A 22,703-nucleotide genomic window follows, 5' to 3' on the forward strand; every position below is an offset into this window, starting at 1 on the left:
AATACTTATACTATTCTTGCAACTTTTCTATGAGCTTGAAATTATTTCAAAATAAAATGTTACAAAGAATAACGTCATATTAAGAAAATCAAGAGAAAGAAATACTAACGTGGAAACAAAACCAATTCAAATGATAAATACAAGAGTATGTTATTTTTAAAAATAGACAAAACTCCAATTTTTTAATTTTAAAAAAGGAGGAAAAACACAAATGCAGGTTTGCTAAAGGGGAATTAATAAATATATGGAGACCAATAACTGCACTAGTTTGGAGATGTCAATGAAATGGTTAATTTTTTAGGAGAAAAATGACCAAAATCAAACTAATGAAGCAGAAAACCTGAATAGACCATTAACTATCAAATAAAGTTATCAACAAACGTCCTCCAATTTTGTCTCCTGGGATAGATACTGCTGAGTTCTATCAAATTTTAATGAACTGATAATGTCCAAATAAACTATTCCAACCATATGAAATGATAGAATTTATTTTATGAAGCTAATGTATCACTGACAGTGAAGCCTCCAGAAATCAGAAAAGTATGAAAACTATAGTTAAAATTCCCTGTGAATATAAATGTGCAAAACTTAAAATATGAGCAAACTAAATTCAGTAATGTAATAATTATATCATCTGCTTTGAGATGAGGATCTTGCAACATCTTAAGGATATTTTAAAGTAACAACTGTTCATGTAACAAATAAGTCACTGAAACATGTCACAATAAACTGATAGGTTCTGAAAATATTCACTTAAATTTAACAACCATTTATTATACATAGAATGGTATTACTTGAACATATTTAAAATGATATATCAAATTAAAGAAGGAAGCAATGGAAGTATTCCCATTAAAATCAAGATCATGTCAAGAACTACTTGACACTATATTACTATTTGTATACTTTTTGTGGTCGTGATTGATATGTAAGACATAAAATGAAACAAAGGAATACCAAATTATATTTATTTTCTTTTTTATTGAATTATAATTGACATATAACATTATATTAGTTTCAAGTGTACGACATAAGGATTCAATATGAGTATATACTGTAAAATGATTACCACAGTAAGTCTAGTTAACATCCATCCTCATACATAGTTACGAATTTTTTGTGTCATGAGAACTTTTAAGATCTTCTCTCTTAGCAATTTATAATTATTTTCTAATGATATGATTATATACCTTAAAAGCCCAAGAGATTTACTTTAAAAAATGTAAACATTCCAGTACTGGGTTGTATAGTGTACCCCCTAAATTGCAACTAGAACCTGTGAATGTGACCTTATTTGGTAACAGGATCTGTGCAGATGTAATGAATTAAAGTGAGGTCATATTGGATTAGGTGGGTTCAGACCCAATGATTGGTGTCCTTAGAAGAAGAAATATGAACAGAGTCACCCAGAGGGAAAACGATGTGATAACACACAGGGCAAATGCCATGTGGCTGGAGTGGTGTAGACAAGCCAAGGAATGCTCAGATTGCCAGTAACCACCAGTAGCTAGAAAGAGGTCAGGAAGGATTCTCCCCTAGAGCCGGTAGGATGAACATGGTACTGCTGACACCTTGATTTCAGATCTTTAGCCTGAACAACTGAGAGAGAATAAATTTCTGTTGCTTAAAGCCACCCCGTTTGTTGTACTTTGTTGCAGCAGCCCTAAGAAATGAATACAATTCCCAAAGTCACATAGCTAGAAAAGTGCCCCACTCAGAACTGATGGAAATGAACTTCTCTAATTATGCTTTTTGCTCGTTTGTTTTTAATTAGGATTTGTGAACTTGCTCTGTGCATTATCAGTAGTGTAGTAATCTAAAGATGTTCATAGTTCTAATAAACAAGTAAGTAAAAAGGTTCCTTAGTCAAATAAATTGGGAATATACTTGTTGTATAAAGAAATAGTTTCTATATTGTTGGAATTCATGGAGCCTTTAATATGCTAGTGTATTTTTAAATCTCTCAGAGAGAGATAATTTATAGGGTTTATCATATTCTGTTCTCTTAGCAAGTTTGAAGAACATTCTTCCTTTGCAGAACAAACTGGCATCCATAGAACGTTCATATTCATATGAACAGAGTTAAAAGAAGTGATGAATGACATCATGCCACCTCAAAAAGAATCAAGCCAAACTGGATGACTCCCATCTTCATGTAGCTACCTACCCTAGGGGAGGAGGTCTTTTAGAGCATTTCTTTATAGACATATGCATTTTCTTATCCTTCATTATTTGTAGATTTATTTTATTGCAGCCGCCATCCCCAACTGCTGCATACCACATTATAAAGGGGAGTCCTGGTACAGGGGCTGTGTCATATCATTCTTCAACTCATAGTTCTGCTACTTACAGGGTAATACTAAGCAAAGTACTTTAACTCTGAACTCCAGCTATCTCTTAAACCAAAGTAAGAACAGTAACAATTATGTAGAGATGTGGGAATTAAGTGAAATAAAACATATGAAGAGACTACTCAGGCCCTGGTATACGTTATGCTCAATACACAGAAGCCCTGTTTCCAGGCAGTTTCCCATTTTCTTAAATGTGCTTTATTTATAGAATATGCTCAATAAATACTAATTCAAAAGGATACATGCACCCCAATGTTCATAGCAGCATTATTTACAGTTGCCAAGATATGGAAGCAACCTAAGTGTCCATCAACAGATGAATGGATAAAGAAGATGTGGTACATATATATATACACACACACACACACACACGCACACACACACACACACAATGGAATACTACTCAGCCATAAAAAAGAATGAAATTTTGCCATTTTCAGTAACATGGGTGGACTTGGAGGGCATTATGCTAAATGAAATAAGTCAGACAGAGAAAGACATGCTGCATGATATCACTTACATGTGGAATCTAAAAAATACAACAAGCTAGTGAATAAAACAAAAAAGAAGCAGGCTCACAGATACTGAGAACCAACTAGTTGTTACCGTGGGGAGAGGGAAGGGGGGAGGGGCAATGTAGGGGTAGGGGAGTCAGAGGTACAAGCTATTAGGTGTAAAATAAGCTACAAGGATATATTATACAACACAGGGAATACAGCCAATATTTTATAATAACTATAAATGGAGTATAACTTAAAAATTGTGACTCACTACATTGTACACCTGTTACATACACTCTTTTACAGAAACTATCAGTTTAAAAAATAAATAAAAATTTTATATGAAAAGAATAAATGAATAGAATGATATATTTTAAAAATTTGATGGTAGGATCTTAAAAGGCATTAGGTTGTGTTCTTTCAAAATTATGTCTGTTTTAAATGAAACATTTTTATACTTATAAAGATTGATCGATGGAAAAATTGTAGCATTTGGAAAGGGAGAAACTGGTTTGACTAATGGTACAGCTGTAGACAAAGGGATCATTTTCTTCCTGATGGCACACCTGTCTGGCACTGGCATTAATTGCTCCATGAAATGCCAGGAATTGGCATCTGCACAGAAGGCTATTTGCTACTTGTCTCACATGGCACCTGTGGGAAATAGTAGAAAATGAAATTATAAGTTGCTCCCTCTTACCACAGTGGTGTGAAATTCAAACAGCTTAGGCCTGCTTGCTGTGTTTTCCTCCACTGATATTTTAGAATTAAACTTTCCAAGGAAATATATGTTCAGAACTATAGTAAATATCAAAAGCAGAAATATGATTTACACTATAGAGATTCATGTAGCAGTATTTGTATGATTTTTTTTTAAACAAATCTGTTTTTCAGCAACACACATCATTTCCTTATACAAATGGCCTTTCTAGATGCTGGTCTATATGTAAATCTGGTCCTCATGGGCTGCTAAATTTTCCAACATAAGGGCAACTGAATTAGTTACTTCATTTTATATTCTTAACCAAGATAAGAGTTCAGGTTATAAACAAGATGGTGAGTTGGGGTTCATTATTATTTTAGTGAGATTTACTTCCCAGACCTTTGAGAGGATACTTAGGAGAACTTTAGTATTCTGAACTAAAAGAGGCTGTAGGAATTACAGTCTATTTTAGAACAGAGTAAATTTTCAAAATAAGTTTCAAATGTAATTTAAAAACTGAAAAAAAATAAAAATAAAAAAAAAACAAAAAAAAACAAAAAAAAAACTGAATTAACAGTTGAATAGAAAATAGGACCCAACTACATGTAGTCTACAAGAAACCCACTTTGAATATAAAGATATTTATAGGTTAAAGGTAAACGTATGCAGAAATACATACCATGCTTACACGAATCGAAAGAAAGCAGGAATAGCTATTTTAATTTCAGACAGAACAGACTTCAAAGCAAGGAACATTATCAGGGATAAATACAGGCATTACACAACAGTAAAGGGGTCACTTTTCTAAGAAGACATGACAATCCCTAACGTTTATGTACCTAACAACAGAATGTCAACCTGTGTGACATAAAAAACTTCTAGAACTGCCAAGAGAAGAGATGAATCCACTATCATAGTTGGAGATTTTCACACCCCTCTGTCAGAAATGGATAGATCCAGCAGGCAGAAAATCAATAAGGACATAGTTGGACTTAGAATTCTTACTATCCTGGAAATGGAAGAAAACCTTAAGCAATGTTAATAATAAAATATTTTTAAAAGAGATAGTTGGTATTTAATGTGACTCAACATATTTAATTTCTGCAACTTATAATAAATTAAATCATTACAGTTTTAACCTTTTCTGTTTCACAATTTTCCTATCTCTAAAATAAGTCTATGTTTTAAAAAATAATTACCATGATTAATAACTTTTGCTTTAGGAAGGATTTCCCAGCTAAACTGTGTTGCAGAATAATAAACTTCCTAAATTCCCTACCAAGATCTGAGAAGCAAAGATGAGAAGAGAAAAGAAATAAATTACATTGGCCAAATAGGTGTTTGCAGGAGGAAATGTGTGTAATGCTGGAATATTTTCTCATGGATTTTGACACAGGGACCAGACTATTGAAGAAATAAACTTAAATGAGCCATGGAAATAGCTGTGTGTAACAAACTAAGCTTTCTATTTTAATGTTGCTGTCAGGATAATATTGTAAGGTTTCTAACATTACATGATGTGGCAAGATTACTGCAATATTTTCAATTTTTTAATTGAAGTATTGTTGATTTACAATGTTGTGTTAATTATTGCTGTACAGCAAAGTGATTCCATTATACATATATATACATTCTTTTTCATATTCTTTTCCATTATAGTTTATCACAGGATATTGAATATAGTTCTCTGTGCTATAGAGTAGGACCTTGTTGTTTATCCATTCTATATATAAAAGCTACATAAGATTACTGTATTTTTTTTCTTTTTTAAAAGTTCATTTATTTATTCAACAAATTGAGCAATTATTTGCCAGGCACTGGGAATATAACAACAAAACTGAGCAAATTCTCTCCTTTATAACACATGCATGCTGATGAGTGAGGAGCGGGGGAAGACAAAAAATAAGTAGGTAAAACATATAATGTGTTAGAAAAGTGCCCAAAATAAAAATAAACAAGTGAAGCAGGACAGAGTTGAGGACAGGAGATTTTACATACACTGATAAATAAGGACCTACTGAGGAGGTGATGCTCAAATACAGATCTGATAGAAGTGAGTGGACAGGCCATTTGGGAAAGAATCCAGGCAGAGAGAGTAGCAAGTTCAAAGATCCTGAAACATGAGTGTGTTTAATAAGATTACTGTACTTTGTGATTGCATGCCTTATCTACTAACTTCCTCTTTCTCTCCACCATAAATTGGGAAATGTTCTCCAGGTACCTCCAGTGGGTGCTGTGATTTTGAGTTTGATCTTTGCTCCTGGGAGCAGGAGCAGGATGACGACTTTGACTGGAATCTGAAGGCTAGCAGCCTCCCTGCCTCGGGCACAGAGCCAGCTGCTGATCACACCTGGCGAAATTCATCTGGTCATTACATCTTCATAAAGAGCTTGTTCCCTCAGCAGCCCATGAGAGCAGCCAGAATTTCAAGCCCAGTCATAAGCAGAAGAAGCAAAAACTGCAAGGTATGCGAAGAAACCCAGAAATATTATGAACAACTTCTGATGGAGTTAAGTACAGAAAATGAAATGGCCGGCACCAGACCAACAAATGAGTTTGAATGTATTCAACTTGGAATATGTGAGGGAGGGAGAAAGTGAAGTAAGGGTGAAAGGGAAAGATCATTAGAGCTGTTGGAAGAATTTATCCTGTGGATAAGTTCCATAGATAAGGAATTTTGGAAACCATTGGAAAATGTCGTGGTTATTATCCATAACCATGGGTAGAACAAAAGAAGTAAAATATCAGTTGTGTCCACTCAGGGAACTTGGTACTTATTGGAATTATGGGAATTTCACCATAAGAAAGAGAATTAAACAATGAGAAATAGTATAAAGTTAAATATTTCCAAGAACTAATACGAGTCATAGTTGGCACCATGATAAAATGTTTGAAGACGTCTTCATGGAAAAGGAAAGACTGAAATTGACCCTTTAAAAAGTAGAATTTCTAGGGGCAGGAAGAAAAAATGGTTTGGCCATTATGCTGTGGAAATTTGAAGACAACATTTATAGAGGGTTAAAAGTATAAATATGGGTCTTCATATGATGGCTATGCATTTGCAAGGACCTTCACTTTATTTATTGTTTGCATGATTGTCTATTTTTATCCCCCAAAGGATTTGAGTCAGCTAGGCTAGGGGCTAAATTTATCTTTACATATAAATTAAGCACTCAGAGATGATTTCACAGAATCTTGCTTATAAGAGATTAATGCACGAATAAATTTGCCATTTATTTATATTTACGGCAAGAAATGCAATCTCCGTAAGCTCTGAACACATGTATTCTGACTGGTATATTCCCCAATGTCTGAACACTGAAAGGAAAACAAATTATATTCAGAAAGTTGCTAGCCGATCAAAGAATCAGGCTGGGAGACAATAACATGATTTAAATCTATATTATCTTCAAATTGTAATATTCTTGTGTATCTGTCTCCACAATAGAGAGCCCTAACCCCAGAAGGGGACATATTAAATCTTTGCTCAAAGGCTCCCCAGCTGTACCTGTACTTATTACAGATGTTTGTTCCTCTGTTTTATACTGACCATCCTTTACATCCTACCATTTTCCCAGTCTTAATACATGTTAAACCTTCAGTTTGTCTTAGGAGCTTTTCTGTGTCATCTTAAATTGATTTCATAGTTTAATTCTCAGGGAGTAATCACATCTCTCTTCTCTCTTCAGGCAAATTTCATAGATTTTCTGCAAGAAAGTGACACGCTCAGAGTTTTAAAGATGTAACTCAGTCAGCAGTCCAGAATGGATGCAATGAATCATACACAATTATATTAAACTTTATTTAATTAGTTTGGCAAACGTTGAGTTTTAGAAAAGCAAAATAAGTCAAACTGAAATTGTATATATTTCATGTTTAATTTTTAATTAGCTTTCTAAGACTAGAACTAATTTGCAAATTTCAGAATATCTATGGGTATATAGATTTATAGATAGAGACTCAACATATATAAAATCTGGTATGCTGGGGTTTATTTTCAAGAAAGTATTGAGTAATTTGAAAGACATCGAAAACAGACTCCTTAGCTTTTCTTTTCAGACTTCCTCTAAGAATGTTCAAAAGATTTTTTTTTTTCATACTGTAGTTACTAAGGATCTCATTCATCTCTATTTTCCCCTGGTCCCAGCACTATAGTTCCCACTGTTTTAAACACCTGTGTGAGAATAATGAAGTATGTCTAGGAGAAATGTCAAAATATTAATGATGAATGGTTCACTTTATGAATATTTATGATATAGATTGAATACAAAGAAGTAAGGAAAGGTCATGCTGGGAATGATTGGGTCCCTCATATATAAAAATTTGTTTATCAGTTAAGCAGAGTGACCGTCCATATTTTCATGAAAATCCTTTCTGTCACTTGACCTTGTGGAAAACTTCAGGCAGAAAAAATCAAATTGGAGATTTTTCTTCCTTTTGAGGGATGGGTGGAAGGCAGGAAGGGATGCAGTCATAGATTGATGATGATTGAAGTTCCAGTGAAAATGCCTCCTTAGAAGAATTTAATACTTAAGAGATTTTTATTCACTCATGTTGCCCTGTGATTAGGTTACATTGTCATCAAGTGTTCTCTGTAGAAATGGAGTATTTAGATGCTTGTTTGCATGTTGACCCAATGGCATCATTCAGAAAATGACCTCAAGAAGATAAGGAAGTATTTACTGTGACATAAAACATATGCCTTATGCTTTCTGTGCAAATAAGAAGACAAAACAAGGGAGAATACTGGGAAGACCACACCTATGACTGCAAGGGCTCCAGACAGACATGTGCTATGCCTGTTGGGTGGTTTCCTCTCTTGCCTATTGACGCTGCTCAAGAGACTGTCCTCAGACTCTTTTTGTTTCTCACTTTGTGACACTCAGGTTTGACCAGTCCTCCCCAAACCAGCCAAAGTGGTCATAGAGCTCATGTTTTCCAACAGTAATGGATTAATCAATAGAAGAAACATTTTTGGATCATAGAATAATACCTGAAATTCAGGTATTATTCATCAGCTAGGAAATTTGCATAGAGTTACTTACATGGCTTAGCTCTTCTTGGTGCTCTTTGAAGTATGCATTGCATATATTGTCTAATCACATTCTTTACCCTTTAAACACATTCATTTTTCTTCTCTAGAATATAATATCCATGAGTGCTAGTGTTTCCAAAATGTGATTTTCCTGTGTGAAGATCACCCACCATTACTCTTTTCCCTCATTCATAAAAAAGACAAGACAAAAGCTTAAAAACACTCTCAGTCCCTATTGTTCCTAACTCATATTCTTCTTCCTCCTAGAATTTCCCCTGACTTTCTCCATCTGTGTAACAATCACTAAAAATCTGGTAAACTCCTTCTTTGAAACATTGAAATGTTAATCCCTGGAAATACTTACATTAATTTTTACTTGGGTGTACAACTCTCAAGTCTGCTCTTCTAAAGCATTTGAAGTAAAATTTAGAAATTGCTATTCTGGTGGTTTTGCTATGTATAGTACAGCCCTGAGGATCTTGTAGAACTAAAGATATGTTTCAAGTGCAAGGACGTGGTGGAATAAGCAATAAAGTACTCTGCTATTTTGAAGAAAATGACTTAAGTTTCATGAGATTAGAAATGATTTTCTTTAGTACCTGATATTTCTTAATCATGAAAAGTCTTTCTATATAATACATCACTTTTTAATGATATTTTTATTCCTTTGACAGTGGATCTTAAGAGTTTTTGGAGGAATCCTACTTTTATAAGTCACAGAAAGGAAGTGAACTCTGCTCATTTTTCAACTGAGTTTCTATTTGATCCTTATTGTACTATTTTGCATGTTTTGCAACATATGATTTAAGGCTGGCCTAATTTCATTCATTGGTAGAGTACTCACAGAGCAATAGAACATACAGATCTAATTTTCCTTCAGGAATCTGTTAAGAAAGGAGAGGACAATATGATATAATTGAAAATAAGGTGAAATTAATTATACTAATTATATATAATATACTGATTCTTGGTTACAGATAATTTTTCATTATCACATGTATGGACATGGCATTGGAGCACTCACTTTGATCCAGGTATCAGTCTCAAACCAAACGAAGGTCCTACTTAACCTCACTGTAGAACAAGGCAATTTCTGGAAGCGGGAAGAACTATCCCTGTCTGGTGATGAGGACTTCCAACTCAAATTTGAAGGCAGAGTTGGGAAAGGCCACCATGGAGATATTGCACTGGATGACATTGTGCTTACAAAGAACTGTCTATCATTCCATCACTCCATGAAAGAGGAACTCAACGTGCCTTTTCCAGCAGGTACATTTTAATTTGTTTGTGTGGTGCTTTTACAGAGTGGTAGGTGGGAAGGAAGGAAATGGAAAAGAAGTGACATAAACACCTAGTAAATTATTGTTTTCATAAAGAAAAATCTTTTTGAATCTAAAATGTTATCTTTCAAGCCTTTACTCATAAACTTGCCTTCCAACATTTCTCCAAGCTTTGGTATATTTACCAGTTCCCCACTTCCTAGTTTAGTCAGTTTCTTCTTAGATCAATAAACTAAGACTCCTTTGTTTTCAGTCTGATTCAGAATTCAGTCCTTAGTAAATATCAATTCACTCTTAATACAATATAAGAACATCAAGAACAGACTTACTCAACTTTAATTAGATGTTACTGTGGTTACGTTATTTACTGTATTCTTTTTAGACCAATACTTTATTCATTTGAATGTTGAGTTTATATATTTAAATAGTTTAGATGATTGAATATGTCCATCCATTCACCTAAAAATTTAGGGGTAATTTGTCTAAATAATTAGATTATTGGTAGATGTCCAATATAGTACATACAGTGACAATATTGTAAGAAGTGGAAATAGCAAGTAGCATTAATTCATATAAAATATTAGAGGATGAGATGAAAATGCAGTATATAGTGTTAAAATGACAAAAGAACAAATTTTGGAACTTCCCTGGCGGTCCAGTGGTTAAGACTCTGCACTCTCAATGTAGGGGCCATGGGTTCGATCCCTGGCCTGGGAACTAAGTTCCCACATGCTGCATGGTGTGGCAAAAAAAACAAAAACAAAAACAAAAAACCAAATTTTATCAGTTGATAATATGACATATATTAATATTTAAACCATGAGTTTGGAGTAGAAAATAAAAGTGCCATTCATTTTGTATATGAATTATATCTTGTAATTAACAAAAACAAAAGTGCTTTAAGAAGAATGAACTAGTTTGTTTGTACTGACTTTTAACATGGTGGGTGGAATGGGGAACACTGCCATTTCTGCCATAACTTCCTCATACATTTTAAAGGGAGTGTTTTAATTTGGTTAAGAGTAGGTTTCCAGATAAATATTTTCCCATTGACACATAGTTAAGCCAGGCTCCTTGCCTGATGTTTCCAGCACTATATGGAATAGTACAGAGGAAAAGAAACATTTCAAGACTGTGTTGAGGGATAAGTATACTTATGTGAATTTAATGTAAAAGCATTTCAAATACCTCACACTAATCTACTTTCTTTTTCTTTTTTAACATCTTTATTGGAGTATAATTGCTGTACAATGTTGTGTTAGTTTCTGCTGTATAACAAAGTGAATCAGTTATATGCAAACGTATATCCCCATATCCCCTCCCTCTTGAGTCTCCCTCCCACCCTCCCTATCCCACCCCTCTAGGTGGTCACAAAGCACCGAGCTGATCTCCCTGTGCTATGCGGCTGCTTCCCACTAGCCATCCATTTTACATTTGGTAATGTATATAGGTCAGTGTTGCTCTCTCACTTCGTACCAGCTTACCCTTCCCCCACGCCGTGTCCTCAAGTCCAGTCTCTATATCTCTGTCTTTATTCCGGTACTGCCCCTGGGTTTATCAGAACCATTTTTTTTAGACCCCATATATATGTGTTAGCGTACAGTATTTGTTTTTCTCTTTCTGAGTTACTTCACTCTGTATGACAGACTCTAGGTCCATCCAATTCACTACAAATAACTCAATTTCATTTCTTTTTATGGCTGAGTAATATTCCATTGTATATATGTGTCACATCTTCTTTATCCATTCATCTGTCGATGGACACTTAGGTTGCTTCCATGTCCTGGCTATTGTAAATAGAGCTGCAATGAACATTGTGGTACATGACTCTTTTTGAATTATGGTTTTCTCAGGGTATATGCCCAGTAGTGGGATGGCTGGGTCATATGGTAGCTCTATTTTTAGTTTTTTAAGGAACTTCCATACTGTTCTCCATAGTGGCTATATCAATTTACAGTCCCACCAACAGTGCAAGAGGCTTCCCTTTTCTCCACACCCTCTCCAGCCTTTATTGTTTGTAGATATTTTGATGATGGCCATTCTGACTGGTGTGAGGTAATACCTCGTTGTAGTTTTGATTTGCATTTCTTTAATGATTAGTGATGTTGAGCATCTTTTCATGTGTTTGTTAGCAATCTGTATATCTTCTTTGGAGAAATGTGTATTTAGGTCTTCTGCCCATTTTTGGATTGGGTTGTTTATTTTTTTGATATTGAGCTGCATGAGCTGCTGATATATTTTGGAGATTAATCCTTTGTCAGTTGCTTCATTTGCCAATATTTTCTCCCATTCTGAGGGCTGTCTTTTCATCTTGTTTATGGTTTCCTTTACCATGCAAAAGCTTTTAAGTTTTCATTAGGCCACATTTGTTTATTTTTGTTTTTATTTCCATTTCTCTAGGAGGTGGGTCAAAAAGGATCTTGCTGTGAATTATGTCATAGAGTGTTCTGCCTATGTTTTCCTCTAAGAGTTTTATAGTGTCTGGCCTTACATTTAGGTCTTCAGTCCATTTTGAGTTTATTTTTGTGTACGGTGTTAGGAAGTGTTCTAATTTCATTCTTTTACATGTAGCTGTCCAGTTTTCCCAGTACCACTTATTGAAGAGGCTGTCTTTTCTCCATTGTATATTCTTGCCTCCTTTATCAAAGATAAGGTGACCATATGTGCGTGGGTTTATCTCTGGGCTTTCTATCCTGTTCCATTGATCTATATTTCTGTTTTTGTGCCAGTACCATACTGTCTTGATTACTGTAGCTTTGTAGTAGAGCTTGAAGTCAGGGAGCCTGATTCCTCCAGCTCTGTTTTTCTTTTTCAAGATTGCTTTGGCTCTTCGGGGTTTTTTTGTGTTTCCATACAAATTGTGATAGATTTTGTTCTAGTTCTGTGAAAAATGCCATTGGTAGTTTGATAGGGATTGCACTGAATCTGTGGATTGCTTTGGATATTATAGTCATTTTCACAATGTTGATTCTTCCAATGCGAGAACATGGTATACCTCTCCATCTGTTTGTATCGTCTTTAATTTCTTTCATCAATGTTTTATAGTTTTCTGCATACAGGTCTTTTGTCTCCTTAGGTAGGTTTATTCCTAGGTATTTTACTCTTTTTGTTGCAATGGTAAATGGGAGCGTTTACTTAATTTCTCTTTCAGATTTTTCATCATTAGTGTATAGGAATGCAAGAGATTTCTGCACATTAATATTGTATCCTGCTACTCTACCAAATTCACTGCTTAGCTCTAGTAGTTTTCTGGTAGCATCTTTAGGATTCTCTATGTATAGTATCATATCATCTGCAGACAGTGACAGTTTTACTTCTTCTTTTCTGATTTGGATTCCTTTTATTTCTTTTTCTTCTCTGATTGCTGTGGCTAAAACTTCCAAAACTATGTTGAATAATAGTGGTGAGAGTGGGCAACCTTGTCTTGTTTCTGATCTTAGAGGAAATGGCTTCAGTTTTTCACCATTGAGAACGATGTTGGCTGTGAGTTTATCATACATGGCCTTTATTATGTTGAGGTAAGTTCCCTCTATGCCTACTTTCTAGAGACTTTTTATCATAAATGGGTGTTGAACTTTGTTGAAAGCTTTTTCTGCATCTATTGAGATTTTCATATGGTTTTTAACCTTCTATTTGTTAATATAGTATATCACATTGATTTATTTGCGTATATTGAAGAATCCTTGCATCCCTGGGATAAATCCCACTTGATCATGCTTCATGACCCTTTTAATGTGCTGTTGGATTCTGTTTGCTAGTATTTTGTTGAGGATTTTTGCATCTATGTTCATCAGAGATATTGGCCTGTAGTTTTCTTTTATTGTGACATCTTAGTCTGGTTTTGGTATCAGGGTGATGGTGGCCTCATAGGATGAGTTTGGGTGTGTTCTTCCCTTTGCTATATTTTGGACGAGTTTGAGAAGGAGAGGTGTTAGCTCTTCTCTAAATGTTTGATAGAATTCGTCTGTGAAGCCATCTGGTCCTGGGCTTTTGTTTGTTGGAAGATTTTTAATCACAGTTTCAATTTCAGTGCTTTTGATTGGTCTGTTCATATTTTCTGTTTCTTCCTGGTTCAGTCTCAGAAGGTTGTGCATTTCTAAGGATTTGTCCATTTCTTCCAGGTTGTCCATTTTATTGGCAAATAGTTGCTTGTAGTAATCTCTCATGATCCTTTGTATTTCTGCAGTGTCAGTTGTTACTTCTCCTTTTTCATTTCTAATTCTGTTGATTTGAGTCCTCTCCCTCTTTTTCTTGAAGAGTCTGGCTAATGGTTTATCAATTTTGTTTATCTTCTCAAAGAACCAGCTTTTAGTTTTATTGATCTTTGCCATCATTTCCTTCATTTCTTTTTCTTTATTTCTGATCTGATCTTTATGGTTTCTTTCCTTCTGCTAACTTTGGGGTTTTTTGTTCTTCTTTCTCTAATTGCTTTAGGTGTAAGGTTAGGTTGGTTATTTGAGATTTTTCTTTTTACTTGAGGTAGGATTGTATTGCATTAAACTTCCCTCTTAGAGCTGCTTTTGCTGCATCCCATAGGTTTTAGGCCATCATGTTTTCATTGTCATTTGTTTCTAGGTATTTTTTGATTTCCTCATTGATTTCTTCAGTGATCTCTTGGTTATTTAGTAGCGTATTGTTTAGCCTCCATTTGTTTATATTTTTTACAGATTTTATCCTGTAATTGATATGTAGTCTCATAGCGTTGTGGTCAGAAAAGATACTTGATGTGATTCCAATTTTCTTAAATTTACCAAGACTTGATTTGTGACCCAAGATATGATCTATCCTGGAGAATGTTCCATGAATACTTGAGAAGAAAGTGTATTCTGTTGTTTTTGGATGGAATGTCCTGCAAATATCAATTAAGTCCATCTTGTTTAATGTGTCATTTAAAGCTTGTGTTTCCTTTTTTATTTTCGTTTTGGATGATCTGTCCATTGGTGAAAGTGTGGTGTTAAAGTCCCCTACTATATCTGTGTTACTGTCGATTTCCTCTTTTATGGCTGTTAGCATTTGTCTTATGTATTGAGGTGCCCCTGTGTTGGGTGCATAAATATTTACAATTGTTATATCGTCTTCTTGGATTGATCCCTTGATCATTATGTAGTGTCCTTCTTTGTCTCTTGTAAAGTCTATTTTGTCTTATATGAGAATTGCTTCTCCACCTTTCTTTTGATTTCCATTTGCCTGGAATATCTTTTCCATCCCCTCACTTTCAGTCTTTTTGTGTCCCTAGGTCTGAAGTGCATCGCTTGTAGACAGCATATATATGGGTTTGTTTTTGTAGCCATTCAGTCAGTCTATGTCTTTTGGTTGGAGCATTTAATCCATTTACATTTAAGGTAATTATCGATACATACGTTCCTATTACCATTTTCTTAATTGTTTTGTGTTTGTTTTTGTAGGTTTTTTCCTTCCCTTGTGTTTTCTGCCTAGAGAAGTTCCTTTAGCATTTGTTGTAAAGCTGGTTTGGTAGTGCTGAATTCTCTTAACTTTTGCTTGTCTGTAAAGGTTTTAATTTCTCCATCAAATATGAATGAGATCCTTGTTGGGTAGAGTAATCTTGGTTGTAGGTTTTTCCCTTTCATCACTTTAAATATGTCCTGCCACTCCCTTCTGGCTTGCAGAGTTTCTGCTGAAGGATCAGCTGTTAACCTTATGGGGATTCCCTTGTATGTTATTTGTTGCTTTTCCCTTGCTGCCTTTAATATTTTTTCTTTGTATTTAATTTTTGATAGTTTGATTAATATGTGTTTGGCATGTTTCTCTTTGGATTTATCCTATATGGGACTCTCTGTGCTTCCTGGACTTTATTGACTATTTCCTTTCCTATGTTAGGGAAGTTTTCAACTATGATCTCTTCAAATATTTTCTCATACCTTTTTTCTCTTCTTCTTCTGGACCCTTATAATTTGAATATTGGTTCATTTAATGTTGTCCCAGACGTCTCTGAGACTGTCCTCAATTCTTTTTATTCTTTTTTCTTTATTCTGCTCTGTGGTAGTTATTTCCACTATTTTATCTTCCAGGTCACCTATCCGTTCTTCTTCGTCATTTATTCTGCTACTGATTCCTTCTAGAGTATTTTTAATTTCACCAGCTGTGTTGTTCATCACTCTTTGTTTGCTCTTTAGTTCTTCTAGATCTTTGTTAAATGTTTCTTGTATTTTCTCCATTCTGTTTCTGAGATTTTGGATCATCTTTACTATCATTACTCTCAATTCTTTTTCAGGTAGGTTGCCTATTTCTTCTTCATTTATTTGGTCTTGTAGATTTTTACCTTGCTGCTTCTTCTGTAACATATTATTTTGTCGTTTCTTTTTTTTTTTTTCTTTGATGGGTGGTGCTGTATTCCTGTCTTACTGGTTGTTTGGCCTGAGACATCCAGCACTGGAGTTTGCAGGCAGTTGGATAGAGCCAGGTCTTGGTGCTGAGATGAGGACCTCCAGGAGCCCTCACTCTTATTAATATTCCCTTGGGTCTGAGGTTCTCTGTTAGTCCAGCATTTTGGACTCGGAGCTCCCACTGTAGGCTCTCTGGTCCAAATCTGGCCTGGAACCAAGATCCTGCAAGCTTCGTGGCACGGTAAAAAAAAAAAAAAAAAGGAGGAAAGAAGAAAAGGAGCAGTATAATATCAAAGAATAAAAAACAAATTAAAATTAGAAAGATAAAAAATATATTAGGAAAAATAAAACTGTAATGGAAATAACTGCAACAAGGTAAAATAAATCCACAACAGAAAATATAAAAGATAAAAAAAATTTTTTAAAAAGAGGGTGGGGAACAAGCCAAAAGGATAGGCAAGAACAAAGTATAAAGAATAAAATAAAATAGAAAAATAAAAGATTTATTAGGAAAAAATATATATAAAAGAATCAATAGGAATGAATCTACAAGGTAAAACAGAACCCCAGTCTAAAAGGGGAAAAATAAAAAAATAAACCCTTGGCTATGGGGGCAGAGTTTAGGCGGGGGTGGAACTTAGGCAGGGGCGTGGTTTAGGGTGGAGCGGGACCTAGGCAGGTGGGGGAGCGACGTTCAAGTATGTGGCGGGGCCTCTGCTTAGGACCTGTGCAGAAGGGGAGAGGCAGCATGTCGAAAGGAGTGCCTCTGGAGTGTGGCGTTCTGGAGTTTGGAGGTAAGGCACTGGGTGAGGGTATGTGGGTATGGTTTAGGCCCAGCGCATTGGAGGGGGTCTCTGAGTGTAGAGGTGGGGCCCAAGGTGGGGGTGTAGGGGCGGGTCTTGGGCTCTACGTGACAGGAGGTAGGCTCCGAGGGCAGAGGTTTAGGCCCCAGAACCCAACAGGCTGCCCGGTGTCTGAGTAGACAGGGAAAGCACTGGCCGTGTTCTTCCGTTCCTTCATGCCCCTCCCCCACCATCTCCCCCAGGGTCTCCCCGTCGCCCTTCTACCCCTAACCGTGGGTGGGTTCCGCTGGGTGTAGGAACTCCTCGCCTCCCCTAGCTGCCCCTCAAGCGTGCTGATGCCAGAGGTCCGGCCTTTACTTTTGCTCCCCCTTCCCTCCCTTCCACTCCCTCAGGACGTGTGTGGCTGGAGGGGGCCTAGGTAGGCAGAGGATCAGGCCTGGCATCTCAACAGGTTCCTGGGGGCCCAAGTGGGCAGGGGAAACCTGGCCACGGTCTCTTTTGATCCTCTGCCCACCCAAAGGTTCCCCAATTTCCCCCTTTGGGCATGGGATCCCTTCCCCTCCCCCAGCCACCCCTCAGGGGCGCCTGCCTCCACTTCTCCTCCTCCTTCACTCCCCCCATGCCCCACATCCTACCTGGTCACTGGGGCTTCCTCCTGTCCCCTTAGGTGTCTGTGGTCCCTGGTAGGTGCCCTAGTTGTGAGGAGATGCGAATTCCGCATCCTCCTAGTATGCCAACTTGACTCCACCCCTAATCTACCTTCTTGAGAAAACCTTCACCTTTCATTCTGTGTAGGAGGTTTGTTGGCAGCTATGCTAGCTCTTGTACAGGTCTGGCCTTTTAAATAAGAAATTTTTGATCATAATAAAAAGTAATCTCATAGCATCCAAGTAGTGAGGCAGCAAAAGTTTTATGTTGAACCACTTTAAACTTTAGCAAACAACTACTAAGTGGGATGTCAGAGGAACAAACCAATCTCATTGAGAATTTAAAATTTTTAAATCTGTGAAATCTAGAATAAAGTTTCTTAAACAAACAAAAAAAGACTTCCAAAAGGAAAATTTAAAAATATATACAAAGTGGTATAAATTATGTATTAATTATAAAATTAAGGGTATATATTGCTAGAGTAATTTGTATATCCTTTTGCTATTTTAGGTGTTTATTAAAAATTTTAATGAATAGAAATTAAGAGAATCTCTGCTCTTAAGAATATCTCAACATGGTAATGGAGAATAGGAAAAACATCTCAAATAACTCTAATATTAGGTTGGATATAATAAAGTGCCAGGAGAAAAATATAAAACTTTATGAGGATGTAAAGAAGATAAAGAAAACATCCAGTGGAGGGAGCTAGTTTGAGACTTCTGCACAGTATGGGCAGGAGTTTGGAACCACACTTGGAGCTCATAGAAGGGAAACCCTTTGCGGCACAGGGAGACCAAGTGTGAGCACAGTCGGGCCATGTAATGAATGAGGTGGGGAGAGCACTGTGGCCAGGCCCTAAGGCACAAGGCAGAGCAGAGATTGTGTCATGCAAACCTTGGAGGTGGATGTGGGCGGGTAGTTTGACTGAAGCAGGACCTTGTGTAGAAGTATCTCAGATAATTTCCTTTATAAAGCTAAACTGGGTTTTAAATGGGAACTATACTGGGACCACCTTGAATATCAATTTTCTTCCTCAAAATGAACATACACTGAAAGGATATTGAATGATCTTAGAAAACAAGCACACATAAAAGAATGAAAGAATACAAAGTGAGCCAAAAAGAGATACAGTATTCATTCATAGGAGGTATGATAACTGGTAGGGATGGCTGCAGTAGAAAGAGTCTATGCCAAAAAAAAAAAAAAAACACCAATGAACTGAAAAAACCAATTGCCATTATTTATATTATCAGGAGCATTCTGAAAATTGAGGTGAAATAATTTAATGTTTTCATAGCTATCTCAGCTGTGAGGCTTACGTTCAAATGCAGCAAATAAAAGAAATGCTTATGGAGTTAACATTCCTAAAAACTACTCAATGTACCTTTATGTACCTCCAGAAATTAAAAGTATACGCCTTTCTCTTGGTAGAAGTGAAAAGCTAAGCATTTTCAGACGCAAACTGTGAAATGATTCAGGAAAACTATGACTGCATCGTGAGTTCAGAGGACTCTTTTTGGAGTCTCTGACATTTTAAAGGAAGGCAGTATGTATGTGTACATATATGTATAAAAGTGTATATGTGTATACACTTGTGTATATAAGGATATATGTATTTAAATATATTTGGGGGGTATCCTGAACAAATAAAAAGGAAAAGCCAAACTGATTTTTATTGATATTAATGAAAGTTGGTGTAAGAGAATTCAGGAATATCACAGACGTTTAGCAGAAGTATAATACAAGCCACAAATGTAAGCCACATGTGTAATTTTACATTTGCTAGTAGTTATGTTTAAAAAAAGTGAAGTTAATTTTTAGAATATATTTGCATTAACTCAGTATACCCAAAATATTATCATTTTAACACAAAAGCAATATAAGATAATAATGAGGTATTTTATATTCTTGTTTTCATATTAAGTCCTTAAATCCAGTGTGTATTTTATACCTGCAGCCCATCTCAATTTGGATTAGCCACATTTTGATTGTTCAATAGCCACTCGTGGCTAGTGGCTACCCCAGTGGACAGCACAGGAGATGAAGTGAATACGGTAGGGCACTTTCGTGTCTGTCCCTGACAATGGGGTTCCATTAGTCGGGGTAAAATTTGTGAATTCTCAAGAATTGCAGTTGTATTCTTATTTGAATAGAAGCAAAAAAATATACTTCCGGGCTAAATGGGAAAGCACAGGTACCATGTTCTAGTGGACCAGGTACTAATTTCAGACTTTCTTCTTACTAGCTATATGTTGTACAACTTCTCTGAGACTCAATTTTCTCATCTATAAAGCAGAGAGGACCTATTTCTTAGATTCTTAGACTCTTAAAAATAAAAAGAGGTAATCACCTACATAATTTGCCTAGTCTCATGTCTGGTATATGGTAGGCATTTATTCAATAAAAATCATATCATTTTACATTATCCTATATTTTGGGCATCTTTACCAGTATTCCTTAGATGGAGTAGACAACTGAGTGTAAGCCTCCATTATTTGCATTTTATTAAGGATATATTTCTACCATTTGTTTTAGCAAAATTTTCTTTCTTGCAGAGATCACAGACATATAATTATTTTATATTACATTGTAATCATTCAATCTTATCATTTATTGAAAACATCTTTAATTCAGTATTTTTGATTTGTCATGACTGATGTGTATGTATGTGTGTATCTTTAAAATGTTTAATGTTTCTCAATTTCTCATTACTGCAAAAACACTTAACTTGGGACTTTCACAGCTTAAAGAAGGATAAATGGCATTATGTTCCACAAGCAGTGGCTACATCCATTAAACTTTTGGAAGTGACTTTAATTCATGCACACTTTTCACCTACATTCATGTACATAGGCTAACAACTTCGTCAAGGACAGGTTAAAATAGAAAAGACAAGAGGAGGCAAAACATATATATTTAGGAAGATGCAATTGAACTGAATCTGGAATCAGTGATTCTAATCAGTCAGATAAGACCCAGAGTTTTATTAGCAAAATAATTTTAAGTTATTATTGAGTCTCTAGAAGTTATATTTAAGAGCGTATTTTGATGGCAATTTTGTTAATTGCTAAATGATGATGGATAAAAATAATTGTTTAAAGAATTTTAATAAGAAAAAGATAACCAAGATTCCTCTTCTAAATGTCCATATGCAGATTCAGCCACTATCATATTCTCTGTGTTATTGGCAGATATTTAATAAAAAATTTAAGTATAATGACAGGGATCAAGTCTTAATTTGTGTGGGCATGTGCATGTGTATTTTAAATCCCCATAGTAATTTCCAAATATGAGTTATACAGCAACTATATTTTGGGATATAACATGGGAATCAACTTTTGTTTAAGAAAATGTATGTAAGGCAATGGGGGCTAAATGGATTAGCTTCTCTTTGAGGTCAAGTATTTCCTTGAAATACTTGGCAGTAATTTATTCATTCTACTGATGAGAATGCTGACATAGCAACTCAGAGTCCTGAGTTAGGGAAATCTGGCTGATTATACTTGGCTTTATAATTTAGTGAACCCTATACACAATGTTTAGTGCAAAGTGCATGTGTTTGAGGTTTAAAGAGATGAATTTGGACTTTTGTACTGCTTACTACCTATGAAATGTCACCTGATCTACTAACCTCTCTCTTATCTTTCTTATCTATAAAAATGGGGCTCTTGGAATCTATTTCTGAATGATTTGAAAGATAGTTGAGATCATGTATAGTATGTTTTAAACAACCATTGGCATACAGTCAGTGTTTTGTAAATGTTATCTCCCTTTTTTCTGCGAGTCCTCTTCCCTGCTGAAGGGATTATGAAATTAAAGCGTGCATACGTTGAAATTTCTTAAAAGCATGTTGTATACTTGCTAGTTTTCCTTCATCGTGTTCCATTCATTGCTTAAAGCAAAGGTTCAGACCTCCTCTGCCCCTCCTATTCCCTTCAAAGAATTTACTCTCACAAAAGAGCTGGCTTCGAAGACGTAGATTTAAAAAATAATTAAAAAGCTCTTATAATATCTCACTGAAGGATTCACTACTAAGTTTGTTCATGTAAACATGTAATGTTAGTCTAAGGAAGACTCAAAACACCAGCTAATCAAAATGATAGATATCACTGGCTTGATAGAATTTATGGCTCTTAATAAATGTGGGGATAAACATAATACCTTTATTGGTGTTCCTCTGTGTTTCATTTGCATTTTTAGAACTTAGGGTTAGATGGGTAGATGTGTCATGCATTATAATTTTTCACACTTAAATAATGGGAAATTGGCTATGGATATAGCGTTTCAAAACAGAACATCTGAATTTTAGAAACACATTACTAACGGTATTTAGGAAGGAGCTATACTTGAAGTTTTCAAGGGGACATGATGGTAGATACGTTTGGACAGCACTTGGACTTGTGAGGGTTCAGATTTGAATTGGCAGAGATGAACTGGGACTTTTAAAGTCTGAAAGCTGTATTTCTTTTGTGCTACCTACGTCTGTTGAAAAAATACTCATCTCATGTTCATGGATGTAATAATAATAGCCTAACTAACTGTATAGCCTCTCCTTTCTCCTTTAGTACAATACATTTTTTTTTTCTGAAATCCTTCTGCTTTTTTACATATTTGTTCCAAGGAGAACTAAAATTTCCTCACTATGGTAGCAAGGTGCCTGCCCAGCCCTCCTCTTTCTTATGTCCCAAATCTCTCTATTGCTAGTGATAACTATATTTTACAAATTATCCTTCTTCTAATTTCAGATATAGTAGAACAGATATTGTATAAAGTTCTCTACAACTTGTATAAAGAATATTCCTGAAAATGCTAGCCAACATTTTTAGAGTATTTAAAATTAGTTATGGTTTTATATATTGTTTTATTTTTTATTTTTAAGATTCCACATATAAGTGATGTCATACAGTATTTGTCTTTCTCTATCTGACTCATTTCACTTAGCATAATGCCCTCCAAGTCCATCCATGCCATTGTAAATGGCAAAGTTTCATCTTTTTATGTCTGTGTGTGTGTGTGTGTATTTAAAAAATAAAACAAAC

The 22,703-nt window shown here is 35.4% G+C and overlaps 1 protein-coding gene across 1 annotated transcript in view; it reads left to right on the top strand.

Moving 5' to 3' along the window:
- MALRD1 (MAM and LDL receptor class A domain containing 1) overlaps nt 1–22,703 on the top strand; it is a 621,227-nt gene that overhangs the window by 281,144 nt on the left and 317,380 nt on the right. Inside the window, exons 26-27 of the mRNA XM_082449909.1 lie at nt 5,772–6,019; nt 9,567–9,858. Of these exons, the coding sequence (XP_082306035.1) occupies nt 5,772–6,019; nt 9,567–9,858 (540 nt within the window). The remainder of the gene's footprint in view (nt 1–5,771; nt 6,020–9,566; nt 9,859–22,703) is intronic.

The sequence above is a fragment of the Balaenoptera physalus genome (assembly GCF_965194825.1).
Source record: "Balaenoptera physalus genome assembly, chromosome: 2".
Taxonomy (NCBI): domain Eukaryota; kingdom Metazoa; phylum Chordata; class Mammalia; order Artiodactyla; family Balaenopteridae; genus Balaenoptera; species Balaenoptera physalus.